At 39.9% G+C, this 25,307-nt stretch overlaps 1 protein-coding gene across 1 annotated transcript in view; it reads left to right on the forward strand.

The window, feature by feature from the left end:
- Positions 1 to 25,307, forward strand: part of jph3 (junctophilin 3) — a 38,781-nt gene extending 13,474 nt beyond the window's left edge. Inside the window, exons 3-6 of the mRNA XM_026364821.1 lie at positions 1,483 to 1,848; positions 13,747 to 13,871; positions 15,599 to 16,587; positions 24,435 to 25,307. Coding sequence (XP_026220606.1) covers positions 1,483 to 1,848; positions 13,747 to 13,871; positions 15,599 to 16,587; positions 24,435 to 24,515 — 1,561 coding nt within the window. The 3' untranslated portion in view covers positions 24,516 to 25,307. The remainder of the gene's footprint in view (positions 1 to 1,482; positions 1,849 to 13,746; positions 13,872 to 15,598; positions 16,588 to 24,434) is intronic.

Here is a 25,307-nt window from a genome sequence, read left to right on the forward strand (position 1 = left end):
AAAAACGTACTACCTTAGCTGACATTGTGCTCCAGTCTTGATGAATGAATGTAGGCCTAACAAACAAACAGCAGTTAGATGGGAGGAGAGCACCGAGAGATGCGTGCCAGATCAACTCTGTCAGGAGGTAATGAGAAGATTTAAAGTAGCAGCAAAGGTGGAGTGAACAAGGAGGGATGACGTAATGTTTGTTAACTGTCCTTCATCTGGAGGATGTAGATCTGAGGCAGCACCAAGAACCTTAAGTGTCTTTAAAACGGATTGGCATACAGTTCAGAGTGGCTTTTGTGTCAAAAGGTCACGTGCCTGGTCAGCTGACCCAGTGCCTGATATGACGTTTCCGTTTGTTTCATTCTATCAGTAACAAGCTCGTTATCTTTGTCCATTTTAACATCTCTATTATTGGAATTACTATTGGAATTTGGCAGGAACTCTGTATTACAAATGAGATGTTAAACGTAAATGCTCTGTTTCATTTTGTTCCTGAGAACCATAGCTGATTTGAGTTAAACACACTTCTGTGGTTTACTGTTGGAAAAAGCTTGCTGTCAAATTCCTAGTACGTTGGATTGAGGTGGCCTATTTTTAAAGGCACCAATTACTAGATGCCAAGAGTCAGCAGCTCTTAACCTGTTTGTTGGCAAAGGGGCTGACAGCTGCTTATCAGGGCTGATTAATTATTGGCAAGGCTGATAAGCACAGAATCTTCTAGGTTTTTTCTATTCTGCTGTAAACATGAACAAAGCTCCTATAAGCGCTCATGTATGAGAACAAGATAAAATACAACATTAATAATTCATTTGCATGTAATGTATTGCAATGAATCCATTATTAACTGTTGTGTTAGTTATTGTTACTATTCATTGGTGCACATGGAAATACAGTAATACATCTTATAGTGATAGTTGAGAGCATATTGTATGTGGAGCTATAAATAAGCCAATGTTGAAGTCTAATTCAAGCCTTATTATTCCATACAAATTTCAGAGGACCTGCCCTGTGGCTGACCGTTAGGGAGAGTTATAGCAAAGACTGTGAAGCATTTATCAATCTGAGAGAAGAATATGGTGAAATGGTTGTGTTTCCTCCTATTTGTGGATGTTTTACTCTGTAGAATTATTACAATACTTTTTTTTATAATTTACAGAGTAAACTCCACCACACACTAACCATTTTTGCCTGTGCAGCTTTTTTTTTTTGTGTGTTTTTTTTTTCCATTTATTGCCAATGATCATAGTATAATTAAAGACAGTGTCAGTTATACACAATCAAGTAATTAGTACCTTAGTTTCCTTAGTACCTTAGTACCTTGTAGTATGGGATGTCAAGTGCCTCTAACGTTAAAGGTACAACCTATCACTGTTGTACAACTCCTTAAGTCACATTATGTTAGAATTCTCATAACCTTTTCCGTTTTCACCTAAACGATGCGATTGTTGACTGTATGCAGCCAAACCAATGTAGCTTTTTACCTTTTTTCAGTCTTGGTGATGCAGATGCAGAGTTGGCAGTCGCAGACGATGATGTAGACGCCACGGCAACAGAGACCTACTGTGGGGAGTGGAAGAACGACAAGAGAACAGGGTTTGGTGTGAGTCGGCGATCTGATGGTCTCCAGTATGAAGGGGAGTGGATGAGCAACAAGCGCCACGGCTACGGCTGTACCACGTTTCCAGATGGCACGAAAGAGGAAGGGAAGTACAAGCAAAACATCCTGGTTAGTGGGAAGAGGAAGAACCTGATTCCCCTTCGGGCCAGTAAGATCAGAGAGAAGGTGGACCGAGCCGTGGAGGGAGCACAGAAGGCCGCTGACATTGCCCGGCAAAAGGCTGAAATCGCTCAGTCAAGGTAGTAGCTTTATAGTGGTTTACGAATGAGTCTATATGTCTGTTTTCTAACTTGCCTTTTTTAACCAGTGACTCAACTGTTGCAGATGTTTTTGTTTTAACAATCCCAAGTCATAGTTTTAGCCCATACCTAAGTTGTTCTTCAAAACAAAGTCAACAGGGCTTGAAGATAGAAAACTATGGCACCCCTATGCATCATGAGTAGTTTAAAAGCTGTTCTTCATTTTACACAGGTAAGTGCACCTTGGTATTAGTGGCATTACTTTTAATGCGACATCTAAAGCGGCCCTTTGTGAATCTTCCCAGTTCTCCGGCAGAGTGTTATATCTGATCAGTTATACACGTTACTCAAACGAAGCCTCATGTAACAGTAATTATTAACATACTGGGCACAGTGTAGGAAAACTCTATCTGAGTTTCAGTTATGTTTCTCCTCCAGTGTACATGGGAGAGTCCCCTACAACCTGGTTCCACAATAAAACGTCACCAAAACATCACACCCCTTCCCCCAAACACCAAATGCTGCCTTGGTTCTTTTACACACTGCACAGAGGTAGTCTGTAGAGAGGACTTTCATAAACTCTACTAATACGGTTTCACATGGTTTGAATACTCTGGGTCGTTCTGGTCCTGGCTCTTTGTTTCCTCTCTGTTTTTGTATTGTACGAATGTCAGCCCCCTCCTGAGAGCCTTCCTTGTGTCTGTATGATTAGCTTGTGGATGGTTCCACATTTTAATTGAGATCAATGACAGATTAAGAGCAGGATTAAGGTTAAGGTGAAAATAGGGTTAAGGAGGTTACAGTACAAGTGAAACAATGAGCAAAGTGAGACCGTCTGGAGTTAAGACATTGATGAAGCTGCTATGCTGAGTGGAAGTGAGAGCCTGCTCTCATTATAACTCTGCTCATTCAACTAAAACAATGAGCACAGTTGGGGTTATGATGTTAATGGGTGTGCCTTGACCTTCTTTATAGCACATGGAAACTTTTGCATAGGAACATAAAGCAACAATTTTCTTTTCCAATTCACGACTCTGAAGCAGAAATTAATTAGCTGTCCTGGGAACTGTAGTCATGGGTAAACACTGATACATTTGTCATGTAAGCATTCATGTAAGCTTATTTTCCTCCCAGACGCTGTTTGTTTCATGAAACCGAGTTATAGTCACAGTCAGATGCAAACTGAGCAAAGCAGTTTGCAGTAACTGCTGAATTCACACTAATGCTATTACACAGTTAAGTGTTAGTTGTCACCATCTGTCTTTATTCTGGTTAAGCTAAACTAACTATGTCTCCTTTAGCTACATATTTAACAAACACATCAACACAACATGAACATTTAAGCATGAAAGCCAAGTTTCCAAAATGTATTTAAAGCTAGCTAGGAGACAAAGTTAAAAAATCCCTGGAATAACTTTAAATGGACATACATTTATGAAACTGCAAATTTGATTAAAACTTACAGTACAATGGCAAAAAGTCCCTTTTAGGTTCTGTTTTGCTCCATTTGGGTTTTAAAATAGTGTTTTGTCCTTGTTTTTACTTGACATGTATGCTGGCCCTGAGTTTTAGATTAGCTTTATTATTACATGTTACTTTGTCTTATTATATCTTGTATTATGTTTACCCTGCAGCTGAAATCATCCTAACTCAGCATAAAGCTGCATCCAGTTGTTTTTTTCTCTAAACCTGAACTTAACTGTGTCGATGTGCAGCAAAGTCCAGTTGTACTGCATGCAACCCACCAAAATTAACCCAATGGAAAAGAAGCATGTAATGGATTATCCAGGAAGATAGCCTAAAATCTTACCTCTACTAGGTTATGTTTTATGCACTGAAAAGGAGATATCTGAGAAGCAACAAGAAAAAGATAAAGGGCTCCAAAGTGAAAGCAGCCTGACAGTCGGTTAGTGACACTGACTTAGTGAATGAAGCAAATGTCTGCAAAAGGGGTTAGATTTACAATCTGATTAGCAATTGACCTTGGAACAGATCAGTGATGCACTAACATTATGGACAATAGCTGCAACTCATGGATAGCATATGTGCACATTGTGTATGTGTGGAGGGGAGTTTTGAAACCTGTTTGTGTGCGTGTATTTGGAGTAGATATCCAAATTTCCACAAGTGTCAAGCCTTCTTCAATGGTTGAACTTGTTAAGATGGAGACAGTGAAAACACAAGGAGAAAAAGAAATGTAAAAGAGAAAAGACAGTAAAGGCAAAAATGAATAGAGTACAGTGGGAGTTAGAAAGAATAAGAGATTGAGACAAAAAAAGCAAGATAAAGAGAAGCACAGAAGGAGAGAGAGAGGGAGAGAGAAAGAGGGAGAGAGAAAGAGAGAGACATTTCCGCATTATGCCAACAATGTTGGCAAGCAGCATGAGAGAGTAGGGAGGCTGAACTAAAGGTGCACACACACACAAACGCACATACATAAATCTGGTCTTCCTCATATGCTTAGAAGATGTGTGCTATGTGAATGCAGTTGCTAAAGATGCCTGTGTGTATAGAGTGTGTGAGAGGCTACATGAGCTGATTCAATCCTATTAGTCCTGATGACAACTTCTGCTGACCAAACCAATCTCACACTGTTAAAAAAAGACAGACAAAGTAAGTAAAAAACCCATCATACAGTCATTTTTTAAAAATATATTACAGTAATTAGTTCTGATTTGAACTAACGGACCAACCAACCAACTCATGCTTGTCATGGATTTGGTATAGCGTGCCATAACTTGAATTGACTTGACATATAGTATGTACATCTGCCATCAGTGTGTGTGTGTGTATGTGTGTGTGCTTGTGTGAGTGAATGGGTGAATGAGAAGCAGTCAGTAAGTGCCAGTTAGGTAGAAAAGCGTTATATAAATGCAGACCATTTACAGGTTCACCCAGTCCACTCCAAGTGCTCTGGTCAACCAGGAACAGGCTAACAACCAGTTTCTACAGTGAGTGTCCCAAACACGAATATATATTTTAATTTACTAAAATTTTACATTAATTTTTATACATATTTTCATATTCCTTTGGTATTATGTAATATGTGATATAAAAGTCATAGAAAGTTAATGCTGGATACATTTTATGGTAAATTCTGTTCTCTCTATAATACAAAAGTTTATATTTGTTTATGTTTTGCAGTAGTATTGCACCTTTGGTTTTAAGTAAACTGATATTAACTGTCAAAATATCATGGTGATACAGTGGCAAGAAAAAAAAATCTGATCTTTCATGTCTTTATTGAGAACAACCATAAAAACCTCACGATGCAAGTGGAAAAAGTATGTGAACAATGACCTCAAAAGATTTGACTCAGGTGTCAGGTGCATAAGTTAAGAAAATTAGTTTGGCGGTGTGGACTGGAGCTACTTCGACTAAAAACACTAACTTTTTGAGTTTGCTCCACACAACCAGAATACGCTTATCTGAGCCATGTCTCGCCAAAAGGAGCTTTCAGGGGATCTAAGATCAAGAATTGTTGATTCACATAAAGCTGGAAAGGGTTACAAAGTGATGTCAAAGACTTTCACCAGTCTACAGTTAGACAATCTACAAACAGAGACACTGAGACTGGCTACACTACCAAAATGACCCCAAAAGCACAACATACATACATCAATATAGTGAAGAAACATCCATGAGTGACAGACAAAGATTTGAAGGCATCATTGGAACTAGCTAACATCTGTGTTCATGAGTGGTCAACCAGTAATTAATTCCAAGGGTGCACATACTTTTTCCCACTATTACTATGATGTTTTTATGGTTGTTAGATATGAAAGGAAAGAATTGTTTTTGTGTTATTATTTTAAGCACATTTTATTTGTTAATACTCTTGACTACATTTTATGACACATCCATATATAATCCAGAAACCCAAAAGGTTCACAGACTTTTTCTTTTGCTGATGTCTTTGGTTTACTCTTAAAGTAGATACTGATTGTCAGGGAACCCTCGTCATTAGAGCTGTATTTAGAGTACATGGTGTACCAATAATGAGGACTTAATGACTAAGAGACAAGCCACGTTTGTACTCTGTCTTTTTATTCAGACGCAGTGCCTCAAACAAACAAGTCATGAACTTAATACAGAAGCTCAATTTTTGTTTCAGCTTAATATTATAGTATAACCTCTTGAGGAGCTCAAGGAGAGAGAGACTTTAATGTTCACTGACCTTGTTTGAACCTATCTGAAGAATATTATATGTTGAAATATCTCAGGTGAAAGATTCAGTAAATGAACCTTTTCCAAATGAAAATGAACTCTTTTGTTGGATATATCAACCAGGAAATCTTTTTGTTTTTCATGCATGGCTGAGTGCTACAGTAATTCACAACCAACAAAGACTTCTGTTTACAAAGTTGGTTTGCATTTCAAACAAATAAGGCAGACGAGCCTCAGCAGGCATAGATAATGATTTCATGCAGCTTGTTAATACAGTTATCTTTTAAGATTTACTTTCACCTTGTGATAATTTATTTGTGTAACTATTTATCTAATATCTCTGTCAGTCAGTAAAAAGCTAGACCATGTTTAGCCTAATATTGGTTCAAAATCCTGGAGCAACATGCTAGTGAGGTACGTCAAGACATGTTTCAACAAATTGTGCTGCTGGTTTGTCTCATTATGTTACCATGTCGGTTTTACGGTATTATGCCTGTTATCATTTCGGCAAATTGTAAAAATTTACCAATTGGTTTTGGAGCTTTAACTATCATACATTTCTACATGTTCTTCCAAAACTCAACGTGACCTATTATCTCTGAGAACTCCAGTGATATTAACAGATGTGTCTACTAGAATTTAGTTTGAGTGAACAACTGAAAAAGTACTAGAATAATTGAAACTCCAGTGACTTAGGCAAAGTTCAGTAATCAAAAGAGAAATAAACACACAATGGCAGATGTGAAGTTGTACTGTAAAACGTCAGCTAATCTATGCTGAGGAGGATCAGGCTCGGATGTTTGGAGGGCAGGAGCTCATGCACAAGGGGGGCAATGAATTATTTTTGGGGAGGGACAGAGTGTCCTTGTTTAAAGTAGGCTGCCACTTTATGCATGCTTAAAGATAAACCCAGATCTCAATACAAACATATTTAAATGGGCTTATTTCACAAGTGCAGTCAGAGTAGCAGAGAGAGAGAGGACTCTGTAGCCATGCTAACATCTCTGTGAGGCTGTGATTACAGTAGTCCAAGGTCTGCTTTAAGCTAAATGCTTTGCATTTTAGCATTCTAACATTTGCTTAACACAAGCGAATGCCATTAGTTTTTAAGGTGTTTGATCATGAATCATTTTTTGGCCTGGAGTGCAGGGAAGACCTAAACCTGAGGGATTTACATGTACAGTTATGGTTCATCCTGAAGTGAACGTGAATGTGTGTACCAAACTTCAAAAAGAAGCCAAAAATATCAAGAATACAGAGAGATGAGAAGGGAAGAAAAGGAGGAAAAGTATCAAGAATCATCAAAGGGATTTGGACTCATCCTGTTAGGACCATAAATGTCAGTATTAAATGTCACCTCAATCAGTCTGGTACTAAGTCTAGTCAAAGTGTGACCATCCCTTAAGCTATGCTGCTAGCAGGGCTAGGAACTCCACCATAAAGATGATGTGCATGCAATTGTTCTGCATCGCCACCATAAACTTATTTTTGTGCCATGTTCATAAAACAAAACAATATAAGACAAAAATACACCCATGTTTTAAAAAATTAAGACACAAAAGTGATTGATTGCAGTTGTCAGTGTGTTGCCTGCTAATAATATCCAACACTATGAAGCACATTATGTCTTAAAGGTGCGAAGTTAAGTGTAGTTATCAATTAATCCACAAGGTTAATTGACCATTCTTCGTACTGTGGCTATTCATAATAGGCATATGTAGGATCATTGATTATGTCATGTCTTTATGTTGTCATTTTTGAGATGATGTAAACAACTTACTTTATGTTGTTAGGCCTTCATATCATGCCAGCCATGGCTAGAGGCATTATGGTTTTGGGTTGACTATACAGCCATCTTGTCAACATAACATCACAGAAGCAAATTAAAGGAACTTCTTCAATACTGGTGCACATGTCCACATGGTCTCAAGGATGAACTGATTAGATTTGTCAATCTGCCAATGTCATTATGACCTTATATATGTCCCATTCTTGTAGATGCGGTGTCTCAGAAAACCCTGGAAGGAATGTCCATTAGGACACATGCATAAACTAAAAAAAATAGAATAGCCATGTAAACTGTAATTTCACAATTTGACAGAGGTATACAACCACAATGTAAAAAGTAATTCTTAAATGAAGTAAGTAAATGAAGTTATCTTCTTGAAATAGGGAGATAAACCAAGCAATGCATGAAAACGTTAATATTCGTATATATATATAAAAAAAAAATATATATATATATATATATCACCCAGAAGAGTTTAGCTTGTTTTCTTGCTTATTACTGTTGCTCAAATAGCCAGATGCAATTTATTAATCACCCTGCTGAAACCTGTCAACAGAAGCTGCGCAGCAATGTTAAAATTTTACTAATTTGATGAGCAACAAAGTGGTAATGCTCTGAATTTCTGCCAGTGCAGGCACTCCAGAGAGGTGATGCATGTTGTTGGTTTTCTGGAATAATGGCAGAAATCCAACTTTTCAACACAGACCCTGTGATGATCCTAACTGTACATAATGTTGAAATCCAATCTGTAAACCAGATCTCACCAGCTCTGACATCAGTTACACACACACACACACACACACACACACAGAAATGTCTAACCTAGATTTAGACAGCAGTCTAGCCCGGGACATCCTCCCTTTCTTTCTGTGTGTGTGTGTCCCAGAACAGAACAGCAGGGTATTTCATAGTGGAACACCAGGAGAAGCCCAGGAGGAGAGGTGAAACACAGTCACAGGATAATTGCTGCACGTACACTTTCTTGGAGCTAAGTGAAAGTCGCATGATAAAATGTGATGTTGTGATGAAACTGAATAATGTTTTAGGGAGTCACACGATAGACTTTTTGGTAGTTCCTGCTCTAGTGACTTTAGGAATTGAATTTTATCTTTTGCATTAATTTGTCCTAATTCATCCAAATTTCTGTATCCTATCTGAAAAATAAACTAAACTACTTTATATACATCTACTTAAGGATGACATGTATGATCCGTGTCAGGAGGCAGAAAGATCAAGGGTCTGAGTCTTGGAAATGTTAGAAATTCAGCAAGCTGTCCATGATGTTACAATTAATCCCTACTGTAACATCACGTATGTCTGTGTGTTTATGAAGTCAGGCTTCTGTGTCCTGATTACTGTTGTCACATGTGCTGATGTAAGTGATGTGGCATCAGGCTACCTGTGGCTACTTAATACCAGATAAACACACCAGTGTGTGCCCTAATCCTAACCCCCCTAAACTTTGGCTCTAACTTAGACCTTTCCCTTTCCCCATCACAAACCTAAACCAAAAGTTACTTAACTTAACTTTAAACCAAGTCATTGCTAAAATTTAATGATTTACATGCAAAACATGCATTTGGTCCCCACAAGGAAGACAAGTCTTCACAATCTACCCACAAAGTAAGTGATACATGGTGTGTGCAGAACACAAGGCAGGCAGTAATGTTAAGTGGGAACCTCTGTTAGATTTTCAGGTATGAATCATCCTTGTCATCAGCTGGATCATCAATGATAGACATGATAGAGGAGCTTGAGTGCTGGATAAGAAATGTTGTCCCTTATCTTGTTTGTCCATTTTGCTTCTGTAGTCCTCCCCCCTGTCCTAATAAAGGTACTAAATGCGGTATTTTATATTTATTTACAATATGTTTAGTAGTAGAGCTGGATAGTGTAGTGGTAAGATCGCCAGCTTTGCACCTGGCAACTGCCTTATCACCTACACAAGTATCCAAGTGTAACTTTCAAAGCCAAGGTGCATATAATTGATAAAATGAGATTGTGTTGATGATAATCTGATGAAATGAATAGATGGATAGCGCTGCACCATCCATGTAGATGACTGGATACTATCAGTCATTATACATTAGTAACTCTAGACCAACTTGTTACTCAAGGTAGCTTAACTTTTAACAATTCAGGGGTTAGTCTTGTGAATGTATGATGAGAATTGGGAAGTGGATCACAACATGGTGCAGATTCACTACCATTAAAGTTGCACAGTTGCACATGTGCTGACAAAGTAATACATTTTTCATCATAGACCATGCATGCTATATGCGCATATATGAATGGGGATGAAATATAATATATCCTACAACTCTCCAAGATTATACAATATCATGTCAAAATTATATTGGAACTAATGTATCACATTTTGAAAAAAAAAGAATCAATTTGCTAATTTTTTGCTGCTCACTAGATTTTTTTCTAAAAGGGAAACAACAGGCTTTTTGGGTTAGTACTATGTATGTCATGTGATTGAGATTACAAAAATAAACAGGAAAATCTTTTACATTTGCATTTAATAGTTTTTTGCCATAGTAAGCAGTAGATTCTATAAAAGTTGACATTTTACATTGTCTCACAGTCCATTTCTAAAAATGTTCGCAAATGTGTTAAAAATAAAAACTGGAACATCTCATCTACAGAAGTACTCAGATCCTTTGCTGCAGCAGTCCAAATTGTGGTCAGATGCATACATTTCTTTCTTTTAAGTCTAGGCCTCTAATGAGTTTCAGGAGCCCTCTTCCAGAAAGGAAGGACCTGTGAAAGAGATGACAATCTCAGGAGCACTCCATCAGTCAGGCCTTTATACTGAAATGTCTCTGATTGTCCCTCAGTGCCCCAGCCAAAGCTTTAAGCCCAACAGGACCTCTGTGGAAAGATGTGAAGATGGCAGACACAGAAGATACCGACACTTCCAGTCTGGTCTGATGTAGCTTGAGAAGATCTGTCAGTAAGAACAGGATAAACTGCCTGAATCTAGGAGTGAGAAGCCTGTAGAGACCAAGACATCTAGAAACTAGAAACAGAAATTACTCTCAAATAATGCTTGAATGCGTTTGAATGAAATTTCAGATTTTTAAGACATTCAGAAATGTCTAAAAATATAACATTTCCTTTGTTATTATTAATATGTGAAGGTAGAGGTGTAAATACTTTCTAAAGCAACTGTACGACTGTACTGTACCAGTAGGGTTAGACAGACAAAAACAATGAGAACAATATCATGCATAAGTAATCAATGACATTACAGGATTCACTTTTAAAGTGAGGCTCCTGGGAAGGAGGTGTAGACACAGTTCTCAGCTTGCTCAGTTATTTAGGTAATACTTAATAAAGCCTGAGCCTACTTTTTCAAAATATATGATGAACTTATTAATTAAAATTAAAGTAATTTTGAAAATGAAAGCTTAAATCAGAAGGATTGGTTCGTTAATACAAATGCATAGAACTAGTGATGGGCAATATGGTTATTATTATTATTATTGTCTAGTCTGTGGCAATCAAAGAGTGAAAAACACTGAACTTTTAAGTTCTATAGTAAAATTTAACAATTGCTGAATGAACTGCTTTGACATCCCTGTCCTCAGAGGATGAAGTCAGCCGTTTCCTCCTTACCCAATTATTGACCAAATACCTGTTAAATTACTAACATTTTAATTCACATTAATGACTATTAAATCATTGATTAGTATATCACCAGTTTAACTTAATCACAATACTAAAAATATTCAATTTACAATACATCATGCCATTAGTTTTTAATGAATTGACATTTTGGACAACATCGTTCTGTAAATAGTAATCAACACAGTATAGGCTGACATCACATATATAATAATACTGAAGAATCGTATGAGGCCTTAGACAAGTGGACAGCCTTGACTTCTACCGAAGGTATTCTCAGTGTTAGTGACTTACAGATGTTTCCCATAAACTTGACGACATTGCTGCTTGTCCTCCCTCTTCTCCTTTAGTCTTAAAATAGACAATGTCTGTCTTTTGGGCACCTCTGTAATTATGCTGTCTCACAGTTAATCTGCTAATGATTCATTGATGGTGAATACGCAACACCTTTTAACTCCATCTTCTTTCGTCCTTTTCAGTCTGTCCTCTTGAATTTCTGTTACACACCCTCCTCCTTCCCTCCCTCATCACCACCCCACCCTGTCCCTCTGTACTTTACTCTCCTCTTGCTGTCCATCAGCAAACTTTAGCTTCTTTTTTCTCCTGGGCAGGATGTTGTGTTGTATAATCAAGCCCCCTTGGAGCAGGCAGCTCTTTTCTCTCCAGGCAGCTGATTCATTCAGAAACAGGTTGTTCCCAGGAAAGACAGGAGTGGAACAGGAAGTTGTGGAGGAAAGGACAAGACATATATATGTATATATATATATATATATATATATATATATATATATATATATATATATACCTATATGTATGTATGTATGTGTATGTATATATATATATATATATATATATATATATATAAAAGGGGTCTTTTGTGTTGTGCTGTCAGCAACAAGGTGAGAGCAAAGCAGCCAGAGTATGTTTATTCACGACTTGTAAACCTTGTGAATATGAGATTTCTGGCCATGCGATTGTGTGTCATGTGAGGAGGGAGTCTTCTTCTCCCCGCGTACACCTCACACGCCCCCTCAACAACCACCAGGCATGGACTCACACACACGGTGGTGGTGTTGAGTACACTGGCTGGGCTGGGCATAGCGGTGCTGGCAGAGAGTGAAGCGAGGGGTAAGGAGGAAAAAAATCAATAGGCATCAACATGCAACACTGCATCAAGACTGTTACTGCCCAGAGAGAGGGAGGGAGGTAGGGAGAGTGCTTCGCAAAGACAGAGAAAGATAGATAGAAGATAGAAAGAGAGAGACAGAGGTGAGAATAGGGGTTTGTAATTGAGAGAAAAGATCTCTTATAGAAGAAGAAAGAGAGGATGCGACAAGAGGCAGATGAAAGGTGGGTCATGGTAGGAAGGAAGGAGCAATTAGGGAGAGGCAGAAAGGAGAATGGGCAGAAATAAAAGAAAGAGTGGGAGATAAGAAGCTGAGGCTATAAAGGAGCAGTTACAGACATGAATGATGGGCAGAGAGGCAGTAAAATGAATTATGTTGTTTTCAAGCAAAAGATTACAGCGGCTGTAAACAGATGAATGTGCACTAACTCGTCGTACTGTAGTGCTGTGATATTTGTCCTCCTGTAATATGTTGATGCCTCTGTGTTGCTGTGCTTCTGTGTATCTGTATGTTGCTACCTCTGTGAGTCAGGTGCCTTGTATAATGAGACGCGTCAGCCAGAACGACACACGGCAGCACAGATAACTCAGACGTGAATGAGGCTGCCTTTGCTTTGCGTATTCTTTTTAGAACAAATACTTGAATATAAATGGAAATGCTTCACATGGGCACAGCAGTGATGAGATTTCATTAATACCACAATCCCAGGATGCAGCTCCTAAGGTCTGCGTGTGACACCTCAAATGAATTCAGTGAATCATGTGGATCTGCTGATGTTCGAGTATCACAATGTCTGTGATCATTTTCCATACAACATAGTACATGTTATATAATTACCATATACCAATGAGGCCAGTGTTTTAAGATTTAGTAAATCTGGAGCTTGTTTTCAGAAACCACTGTCCACCCTGTCAAATAAATGGGTTTAAGTTGGACAATGAAGGCTCCCATGCAGTTTTTAAACTCAACCCTCAGTGAAACTTTTGCAATGCAGTTGAAACTGATTACTATTTTTCCAAAGGTCAGTGTGTTTATTCTGTTCTGTTTTGTTTTTTATCTCCTTTCAAGGAATAACTTTTGGACACCATAGTTAGTTGTTCCTCATTTCTTAAATGTTTAAAGCTCAATTTGGCTTCACGTTTTGCACTCAACCCCCTTTGTCCCCTGTCTTCTGTGTGTTAGGACGGCTCATGCGCAGGGTAAATCAGAGGCGGCAGTGGGAGCAGCTCAGAAAGCCCAGGAGGAGAGTCGCATGGCCAGGGTCACTGCTAAGCAGTTCTCCCCCTCTTTCCAGCACCCAGGAAATGGTGAGCAAACACACTCACAGCACACGTAATATAATCCACAACAGACTGGTATCCAGTGTGGGTACACATGTGCAAACTAAATATATACTATATATTTGTGTGTGTGTGTGTGTGTGTGTGTGTGTGTGTGTGTGTGTGTGTGTGTGTGTGTGTGTGTGTGTGTGTGCGCGCAGAGGGGGTGATAAAGGTCACTGTCAACCACCCTCCAGCTTTGTGTTTCTGCTTCTGTCTCTCACACCTGTATAGCACTGCAGGTAGCCAGCCCACGAGAACATGCACCGTGCCACACACACATACACTTTGTGATAAGTACGCTCCCAAACACACACACCTGAGATGACAGTGACTGTTCTGTCGCTCTCAGCGGCTGTCTGTTTCTCAACATTGTTGTGAGAACATCCATGTCAACATGCATCAGTGCTGACATTTTGCAACATGTGTGGTGATATCTTGGACATCATCTTCTATCCTACTGTTCCCTTTGCCTCTGATCTCAGGGGACTCGAGGAAAGTTATTATAGGGGACAGAGAAGGGACATTTTATACATTTTTGCAGTAAGAAAAGGAAGATAGTTTTAAAGTTTTTGTTTTTAAGAACAAATGTTTTTTTTTATTCTGGATTTATATTTGTAAGACTAAAAAAGAATTTAGTCACAAAGATGTTTCTCTGTTTTAATGCTACATTGTTTTATGTGGATGTAGGCGGAGGCGGAGTACACTGTGGACAGGTCTCCAGTTTATCACAGTGCTGACATACAGAGACAGACACACATTCACACCTATGAACAATTTAAAGTAACCAATCATCAGTTAACTTAACATGCATGTCTTTAATGATGGGAGGGAGCGGGAACACCCGGAGAGAACCCATGAAGACATGGGGAGATGTAAACTCCACGCAGAAAGTCATCCATCCTTTCACTGTGTCACCCACCATGCAAGTCGGGCATCGTGTATTTTATTTTATTTTGGTATTATTAGTATTATTATTATTATTCTCTGGAAACTAGGTGGTGGGGGAAATACAGCAGTACTCAGTATCTTCAGGAGCTATAAAACTGAACTTGCTTGAATATTCACTTCTTTGCTATAAATACATTATTTTCATATATTGCAGTGTGTCTTTTATTATGTCAAGAGAAGGGAGGGAAAGGGAAGGGAAAGAAAAACATGAATAAATTTGGTGGGCGCATAGCCCTTTTTATAAAATGAAATGTTTTATAAAATTCAGCCTTTCTCCCAGCTTTAATAATTTTTGTGCAGTGTGTGTATTGAAATTATACATGTGGAGTGCACAGTCATCTAAATATTAAGCACATAATATTACCACAGGGTAACCTCATCCCTCGAATTCACCTCTGCACTAAGCTAACCTGAAACAGGCAAGTCTGAATACAGAGAGCGAAGCTGATGTCAACGACCAACCATATTATAAAAAGAACAAAGAATTATTATCAAAAACTCAACCAAAAAACCCTCCAAATATTAATGTTTCATAACATTGGATGGTGTTATTGCTTTTTTAAAAACTGAAATATAAGATACAACCCCCTTTCCCACCTTAATCATTGTCACACAGCTCCTGAAACAATTATAATATTAATGTTTGTTTGTGTCTGCACTTTTACTTTTGTGATGTTATTACTATGAGAGAGCACCGTAGTGTCTTCACTGCCCCTCTTTCCTAAGCGTCTGTTGTCTCTCTTATGTCCTTCATTTTTTTGCAGGCATGGAGGTGCAGCGTCCCAAACGTCAGGTGTCCAGTGAAGTAGAGGGTGAGGGGTTGTCGAGTAGCGCCGGCACGGCCGACAGCCCCGACCTCTATGGGAAGAGCGCAGCTTCTGATGACCCCTCCAATGATGCAGCCACCCCTGACCTCAGCCCTCCTTCTTCCTCACCTCCTCACACCCCTCCTCCTCCTGCTCGGCCAACCCAGCGCACCAAGAGCGCCCGCTTTCACCGGCAGAGTGCTGTGGATCATGGCGACAGAGGGAAAGAGGGAGCGGAAAAAAGTGAGAGAAGTGGGGGTGGAGGACAGACAGAGATCCAGGTGTTGATGGAGGGAGGTAGCGGAGGAGGTGATGCCAGTGGAGGAGGAGGGAAAGGGGAGTATCCACGGGCTAACAGCTGGAGTGAAGACAAGAGGAGGGGGATGCTGTCAAAATCTGGAGGTGGGGTCAGTGGACGAGGAGCTAGTCGGACCAATGGACACAAACACAGCTCCTCCAATCATAAGTCACGGGAGCATGGCTCATCCAATCACAGACAGGCCAGAGGGGACAGGTGGACAGAGTCGTCTTCTTCTGCCTCTTGGACGTCTGGACACAGGGGTGTGCACAGCAGGGGAGGCCGACTACTGGAGCAGGACGAGGAGAAGATTAGCAACTATGAAATGGAGATGAAGCCTTTACAGCCCAGAGACTCCACTACCCATAAGCCCCATGGGCTCGGGGAGGAGAGGCATGGGCACAGTCATGCTCATGGAGAGGGGCGCTCGCACACTGTGCAGCGACAGAGACATAAGAACCGTGACGGGAGGGAAGGAAGAGAGGGGAAAGATGGAGGTAAAGACTCAGTGCACAAGCTGGACAGACAGGGGGAGAAGATGGACTCACGGCCTCTACGCCGAGACCTCACCCTCTCCCCCCCTCTGAAGTCCTCCCCCATCACACCGGAGCAGCATGACCACACCCTCATGCAGAGTAAAGGCAACTCGGTAAGTCTCACTTACTTACACACAAATACAAACACAGCTCACTTACGTACAGCATTTAACAAAATTTAAAACAAACATTAAAGCTGCTCAAGGCAGAAAAGTAGTGATGGTGGAAACATCATCATCTGTACATTAACCTTGTACCTTGTACATAAATAAACAGATTCCGATTTTTCTTGCCTCACTTTTAAAATATAAGGGAGTGCAGAGGGTTAGGGTTAGAGTTACTTTTTGCAGCTTTAAATCTCTGTTTTCACAACTATGGGTGTGTTGACACAAAATACAGCAACATGTAACTTCTAACCCTGTGAATATTTCTCGGATTAATGAACGCAACCTGGATAATTAAATAGTTTTCACTATGTTGTGCTTTGGGGATCCCTGTGGCGTTGTGCGAGCAAAGAGCCAGTTAATCAGCTTCTTGTCTGATGAGGTGTCCTTCACTAATGCTACATCCTTATCAGCTGCAGGGATGCTTTTCTATAGATGGGTCTGGCCTCTGACCTCCGTGCAGACAGCGTCAAGAGGCAAAAGTTCTTCCAACGTGAAGTTATTGTATTTCGATAGTTATCACTATCTAATAAAGTATAACAAAAATTTTAAACAGCAGTAGTTTTTTACAACCATTGTAAAATAGTAGTGTTTTGTTCAGTTTCAATAAGACTTAATCTTATGACACCACACTTACTAGACTCTACAATTAAATATTTACCTCATTTCTTGGGGTTCTATATCTCTGATTTCTAACACACAGAGCTGTAGACCCACATTTGCAAGGTGGAAACAAATGTGTTCAAATGAATTCTAATTCAATTCAATTCAATTTTTTTTTGTATAGCGCCAAAGCACAACTGAAGTCATCTCAAGGCACTTTACAGTGTTTAAGGTTTAAGACTTTACAAAATAGAACTGTATACGGAAATTATATAGAAAACCCAACAATGGCAATAAAGGAAAAACTTCCTTTAGAGGAAGAAACCTCCAGAAGAACCAGGCTCAGGGTGGGGCGGCCATCTGCCTTGACTGGATGGGGTGAGTGGAAAGTGGAGAGAAAAAAAAGCAGGCAACAAAAAACGACCAAAACAAGCAGCAGGAACACTATACTATATATACTCCATACTAGATTCAGTGTTTGCCAGCAGGGTTGCTACATCAAACTGAAGCTACATTGTGTAAATTTTCCTAGCAGATATGTTTCAAAGCATGTTTTAATATGGAGATGTTCAAAGTATTCTGTGGCCCAGACATTACTAAACTAAGAGCCCTGAAAACAGTGTGTTTTTAAGTGAGGCTCACCCTTCTAACCATTAAGCAAACTTGATTATTTCTGCTTGACCGGTAAATTGTAGTGCTCTTATTAGTTGTTATTTCACAAGTATTAATACTTGGAGGCCTTAGCTGAAGATAGTAGATAGTAGCAGAGCAGGGAAAAGAAGGCTTGGACAGAGATGGATTACATGCTGCTGCTACAGAAGCTGTTGTATATTGTAGCTTTAAGAGTGATAATATTTGACTGATGTGGTGGTCACAGACGTAAAGCTCCCGTGGGTATAAGCATTACCTTGTGTCAGATATGCAGTGCGATGAGCTGCTCCTGATCAGAGGGCTTTCAGGGACGACTTTCTCATTGACACATTTTCACTGGAAGCAGTCACAGGGGCAAACAGGTGATGGTAGACTGGCACAGTCAGCATTTTTTCTTTGGTAATTTGTTATAGATCACCACTGGTACATGAACTGTTATTTTTGCTCATTTGCCCATTGCTCCTGTTGGTTAGAGTTAGGGCAAACATTTTTGACGTTCAGCCTCAGTTCTGTTGAAACTGGGGGCTTGGTTAAAATCAAAATGATAAATGGTCTGCACTTACATACAGATTTTCTACATGAAATACCTCACACACTGGGGTGTGTGTGAATAGGTTCCTAGCAAGGCCCTTGAGCACCAATCCCCAGCATTTACATTTAGTGATTTGTCAGATGCATTTATTCAAAGCGACTTACAAGTGAGGTAAAAGGCAAATATCTAAGCCAAGGAGAAACTTAAAAGTAAAGTTCTCTAGGAAGATCTGTTTCCGCTTCATGAGGTGTAAGTAAGTGCTTTTTTTTTAAAGATTTAACTGAAGAACAAGTTGCAGAAGAGAAAATTGGAGTTGAGTGTGCAGAGGTGGGTAGGTTGTTCCACCATCGGGAAAACCACAGAGCTGAAAAGTTTAGTGTGGGATCTTTTGAGGTGAGACGAGGGGACCACAACACATTGTTCGCTGGCAGAGTTGAATAGCTGCTGGACAGTGTAGTGGTAAGATCACCCATCTTCCATGTGGGAGACCAGGGTTTGAATCTTTTTGTACTTACCTTGTAATTGCTTTGGATAAAGATATCTCACAAATTACTAAAAATGTAAATGTAAAAAAAACGCAGAGTGCTGCGGACGGGAGGAATTGTAGACCAGGATGAGGGAGTTCAGCTGACAACTGTATTGTTGTATTGAAGATCTGACTGGAAAGACGAGAACCTCTGATCACCGGACCGTTCTAAAACGGTTTCTACATCTCTTTAAGTACTTTTAACTTCCATAAATAAATGTATCCTTATTACTATTGTTATTAACTATCTCTGTATCTTATATTAACTTCTACAAATTGTGGATGAAACAAAAAATTAAATAATAATAATAATAATAGCAAATAGTAGTACAACATATGTACAGATGAAATGTATTTTATAAATACATCAAAGAAATGTCCAGACACGTACTTGTCAGTGAAAAACATTTTTCTGATCTTGCTACACACTATGACCTGAAGCTTGTAGACATCTGAACATTACACAAATTCATGATCAATGAACGATGTTATCAGGAAAACAATAGCAATAATCTGCTGTTATAACAGCCTGCACTCTTCTGGCGAGGCTTTCCAACACATTTTGGAAGCTGGATGCAGAGACAGATTCAGCCAAAGGAGCATTAGTAAGATCGGCTACTGACTCGCATTCAGCATTCCAGTTAATCTCTAATCTGTTGGATGTGGATGAGATCAGTGCTCTGTGCAGGCCAGTCAAGTTTATCCACTGAAAACCATTTCTTTATGGCTCAGCCTTAATGCACAGGACCTACAACCTAAGTGTAGCATATATACCACTGTGTGTTGTAGCAACATGTATTCCCTTCACTGCAACAAGTGGACCTATAGTAGTGGAAACTATGAAGAGCCGCCTCACATCAAAAGTCTGTTGCTTTAAAATTGAAAAAGTTTGAACGTCTGAATTGCTTTGCTTAGCATTAGTATCTCACTGGACAGCAGCTGTATGGTGCATTTGTCATATCTGCCATGTCACTGCCACACATTGATTTGACTAAAAGGATTTGTTGCCCACTGTCACGAGGATACATCCCATCCCCAATGACATAACACAATGTTATCCCACATATTAAGATAATCCAGGGGGAGAGGCACAAGGTTTAACCTTGTGAAATAAAGAAAGATTTTTTTTGTGTGCAGTGAGCAAGCAGGGGGGATTACGCTCTATAATATAATTTTTTGGCTACGTCTTGACTCAGGCTGGTGAACGGCCCCAACTGCACTAATCCTGGATGATAATACAGTCACAGCATTAGCTAATGAAACTAGCAGGAAAATCAGCAGCAGAGTGAAAACCACTACAGTCATACTGAGAATATTATAAATGCACGCCCCAGAGAGAGACGTGTGTGTGTGTGTGTGTGAACTGTTGAATACAGTTCTGCACCACTCGGACAACTTGCTCACTTTAACACACATATGCCTGAAACAGTGTGATGGCTCTGGAACAGTGTGTTAAGTCAGTTATTTAATAGTTTAGTGGCTGCTGCTACCTGCTACATGAAATCCTGAAGCCACAAAGACACACACACACCCAGATGTACACAGAGAACCCCAGTGGTCCTCTCTGCACCTTAGTAACAGCAGATTGGCAAACTAGCCCCTTCTTTACAGAAGGCCCCCTATTGGTTAACCGGTGCTCTGTTGCTAGGGAACAGCTTATGCCTTGCTTCAACGATGGCCAATCGGTGGGCGTGTGTCAGTGACAGGGGGGCGGAGGGGTGGGTGGAGGTGGGGTGCATGTGTGTGTGTGTGTGTGTGTGTGTGTGTTTGCAGCCGCAGAGAAGCAAGTGAGATTTGTGTAAGACAGGTTCACAGCATGCACAGATACTATCACACCATGGAAACACTGGGATTGTTCTAATGCACACACACACACACACAAACAGAAGATTGTGCATTATATAGATAGATATACGCTGTTACACTATGCAGCATAACATGAACTGTCTGTACTAAAATAGCACTGCACCTCTGTGTCCACTCACAGCATCAACTAGTCGGCATCATGGAACAGAGAAATTAACCTCTGCGCATCCCAAAGGCTTGTATTTACATGAATATGTGTCCCAAGACGGCTGAGCCCTTAATAGCCCACAATAATAAAACTTAACATGATGACAAAGACAAAAATCACATATAAATCCACTGAATTGTGAGGAGAGGGTTTGCAGATAAACCACGGGCCCTGAGATAAACACAACATGGGCTCTAGAGTGATTTAAATCTTAAAATCTAATCTTAAAATGCACAAAGACATCACTAGACTGCCAGAGTGACTTTAAAACTGGTGCGAGTGTAAATAATGTGTCCTCGGACTGGTTAGCACACATAGTGTTGAATTATGGCCACTCTGCGGTTTATCTGAAGCTTTCTACAAAAGAAAGCCTTACAGTATGTAGCACTGTAATTCAATCGGCTAGTGATGACGCATGCGTACTGCAGGTCCCTCTGCAACTGCACGGCAGACATTTGGCTGTACATTTGCATTATTTGCTACAATTATGAAATACATTGTTAGTGATATTTTATATGTGAGCTCTAACAATAAAATGAGGATCCAAAAGCACATCGAGGTGTACTAGCTCAGGAATTCATGTTTTACGTGAAGGATATTATGAAGCCACACAGTGTCAGTGTCTGTAAGCCTGCACTCTAATTATTAGGAAATGTCTTTGTGTCATAAAAGAGTTAATATGAATAGGTTTGCCAGTAGAGATGACAGTGAGATTGAATTTTCTGTCAAGTAGTTTTTCAGATTTTTCTCCATATTGGACAATTCTGCACGTAATGATTTTCAAGCAGTGCACCGCTGCAGGAAGTCAGGTTGGGGTAGGGTTTGTGGACCACAGTCCCATAAATGTAAGGGGAAATACTGTGAGTGGAGTCAAGTCTGACCAAGAGTGGTCCTAAAACTAAAACTTGTGACATTCAACAGGTATCTGTGGTTATGAAGGCAGCACTCTCTGCCTGACAGATGTCACCTCACTCACTTTAGAACTGTAAAGCCATGTAATATTTCAATTTTATTTGCATAGCACCAAATCACAACAGAAGTCTTCTCAAGGCACTTTACAGTGTTTAAGGTTTAAGACCTTGCAAAATATAACTGTAGACAGACTTGAGCAGCACTAGGCGACAGTGGAGAGGAAACAATTTTCTGTGGGTGACCTTGACACACTAGACACATTTTTATTTATTATTAATTGAAGACATGTTGATAAAAGATCAAATATAGCTGTTATAACAGACTTTCTGAGGGTTTTACCTTAGAAATATTACTTTTCAGGCAAAGGTGCCAGTGAGCAGAAGCTAATTTCTTCTTCTACCAGCACTAATAAGCATTCTGTTATAAATGGTATTTGGTGGGGTCAAGTGAAACAGCGGAGAGATTAAGTTTGTCAAAATCAAAAGGAAAAAGGAAAAAGGAAAACAAATGGGCACAATTTTTACTGTGATTATACCTCACTTGATCTTTTGTCCTGACATTAGGGCGAGTTTTAACCAGCGTCTTCTGCAGAATGACAGAATACACTGTGTGTGGCTGCTCTAAGAAGCCTGTTTCTAGTAATGTCCCACTTCACAGTGAGCATGTGTTCCAGGACAAAAAATACATTAAAATGAAATTGGCACTAATAAGACTGAAAATAATCTAATTATGCAGTAATCAACCAACCACTTGCCAAACGTGAAAACTCTGGTGTAGAAAACAGAACATGTATTCAGCTCAACAAGTGCACCACAGATAAAAAAGAAAGCTTCTTCTTACTTAATAGAGGTAGAAAAGAACGATGGTGAGAGGATTTCATCCGCCTGTGGTCTGGTAATCACTATGACACAGATCTGTGATAAGCCTATCAGCAGTTGATCAGCAGAAACCTTGTTAGCAGCCACTCTGGACAGATTCGTTTACAACAATGTTGCACTAAAGCAGCTTAATATCAGAGCGTAGTGTTACTCTGAGTCCTATTTTGCCTCTCCCACTGCAGCGATTGTTAAAATTATTTTAGAGGTAGACTTCATTACATCCATATCACAGGTTTCTGTTAAATCTTTTATTAAAACTAAAATATGTGATGGTGGTGCTGCATCAATGATCACGTTGGTGAATATACTAAAATCCCTCTCACAGGTGGTTACAACAACTGGCTTTTGCCCACATGACCCAGGCTGTCAGCAAGCATCTGCTGAAGTGTCACTGAGCAAGACACTGACGCCCCTGCAGCTTCAGGCTGCTGCTCTGTAGCCAAGCTCGACCTCTGGCCTCTCTCTGTCAGAAAAGGTGGACTCTCCTGTGGGATAAACAAGATCTATCTTAAGATGCAAATTGCTCCTTCATCACTGCACTGCGCACGTAACCGTGTCACGGCTGCAGCTGGGTCCTTGGTCCAAGCACTTTTTGTCAAGAAGGATACACAGATTTAAAATTGAAATACTCATTCCTTTTCTGTGGCATTTTTTTTTAGATTTAGTAATAATAATAATAATAATTTGGTCATTTGGATCTATTTTATCCAAACTTTCAAGTAAGGTACAAGCAACAAAGCAAACGTAGGGACAATTAGTTTTTTTCACAGTTTCTTGAATATAGGTACAGAGACTGCTGAGTGAGCAGTGTTTGGTGTTCCCATCATGGGACCTCAACTCTATAGAGCTTTGCTTGGGATGTTTTATTGTGTGGTGTCGTGATTAGCGAATCACTGAATTCTCCTTTTATGGAGATGTTACACGGCATCACAACTTTTATTTAGAATTGGAGTTGTAGATAAATGTAGGTCCTGGTATCTTCATAACTCTTTATGAAACTCCTTGTAAAAAGAGTTGTAGTGGTGGGTATGAACATATTTCTAAAGGAATACATCATCCCCTCATAACAAGCTCCAAAGTGACTAGCTTTAGGATTACCACAGTATTGCAAAATCAATACAGTGCAATGCAGTCAGTTATTCAATAGAGGAAAACACTGGGACTGTCCTGTGAAAACCTTGCATCTTCAAAATGTCATTGCATCGTATTTAACTTGACACTCATGAGTTAATTTGTATTTTTAAAAAGGTTTTCCAAACCCCAGGGCTGTAAGATTTTCTGAACTAGTAAAAGAGCCTCTTCCAGCTCCAGTGACAGTTACCTGATGAACACGATATCCAACAAATGTGACATTAAAAGTGTAAAATGATGTCGGTTTAGAGGTTTATGTTGCCCTGTACGTTCCCTTCCTCCTCCACCGCCCATCATGTTTATTGACAAATCGATCACAAACTGCATAAAATAAAAACAACAGGAAAACATAAAAAAAACAAATGAGCTCTTGTTTCATGCTTTGTTAGAAATGTACAAAGATGACGGTACATGATTGTGTGTGCATTTGCATGTATTATACACTTTGTGAGAAAGCAGCTTTGTGTGTGTGTGTGTGTGTGTGTGTGTTTTGTGTGTGTGTCCATTTTATTGACACGTTCTCCTTTTCTCTCTCTCTCTCCCACGCAGGCCTACAGCTCTATCCTGGTTGTCATGGTGATTCTGCTCAACATTGGAGTGGCTATTTTGTTTATCCACTTTTTTATTTAAAGACAGCACTGCTTTCAGAGTCAGCCTATCTATGCTACAACAACTATAAATTCATATGAGTATTACGATGAATCTTCTGCCCCTGTGTGTCCCTGGTGAGAGTACTGCAAGCGGCTGAGGGAAGACCAGGCCCGTGGAGGGCTCCACCACCATTTTTGGCCACAGGTGGCTAATGTGGGCTAACGTCAGCTAAGCTTGGACCAGTCATTGTGAAGGAGATGCAGAAGTGCACAGCCCCCGAAGTGGACGAAAGAGAGGTGGACCAGCTACAGGAGTCCAGAAACTGGACTCAAGCGAGCTTCACAAGTTCACGTAGGAGCTCGAGTGGGCTGAACCAGTCTGACTCTCGGGCCACGAGGGATGCAGCTGGCATTACAGCAGGACACCTGCTTCCACAGTCTGCAGACAGGACTGACGAGACAGACTTTTTAATCGTCAAATCATAGTTTTCAACAGATTTGTAACTTCTAATTTATTTATTAACATTTTCTCTCATGTACTATACGTTGATGGCTATATTCTTTATTCTGAAACCCTCCACCCCTCTTTACGTAGCTCCTGCCTTTTGGTTCCTCCACCTGCTCAGCTGTTGTTACGGATGGTTCAACGTCTGCGTGTGTGTTTGTGCTACTGGAGCTGCCAAGTGTGTGATGCTTGGATACGTGGTTGATGGCCACACACACACACACACACACACACACACACACACATTTCATCTATTCGACCCTCTTATCCTTTAGCCTCTCGCTCTGAAGTCAGTCTTCTCTAATTCTTTATGTTGTATGAGAAATA

The sequence above is a fragment of the Anabas testudineus genome, chromosome 6 (assembly GCF_900324465.2).
Source record: "Anabas testudineus chromosome 6, fAnaTes1.2, whole genome shotgun sequence".
Lineage (NCBI taxonomy): Eukaryota > Metazoa > Chordata > Actinopteri > Anabantiformes > Anabantidae > Anabas > Anabas testudineus.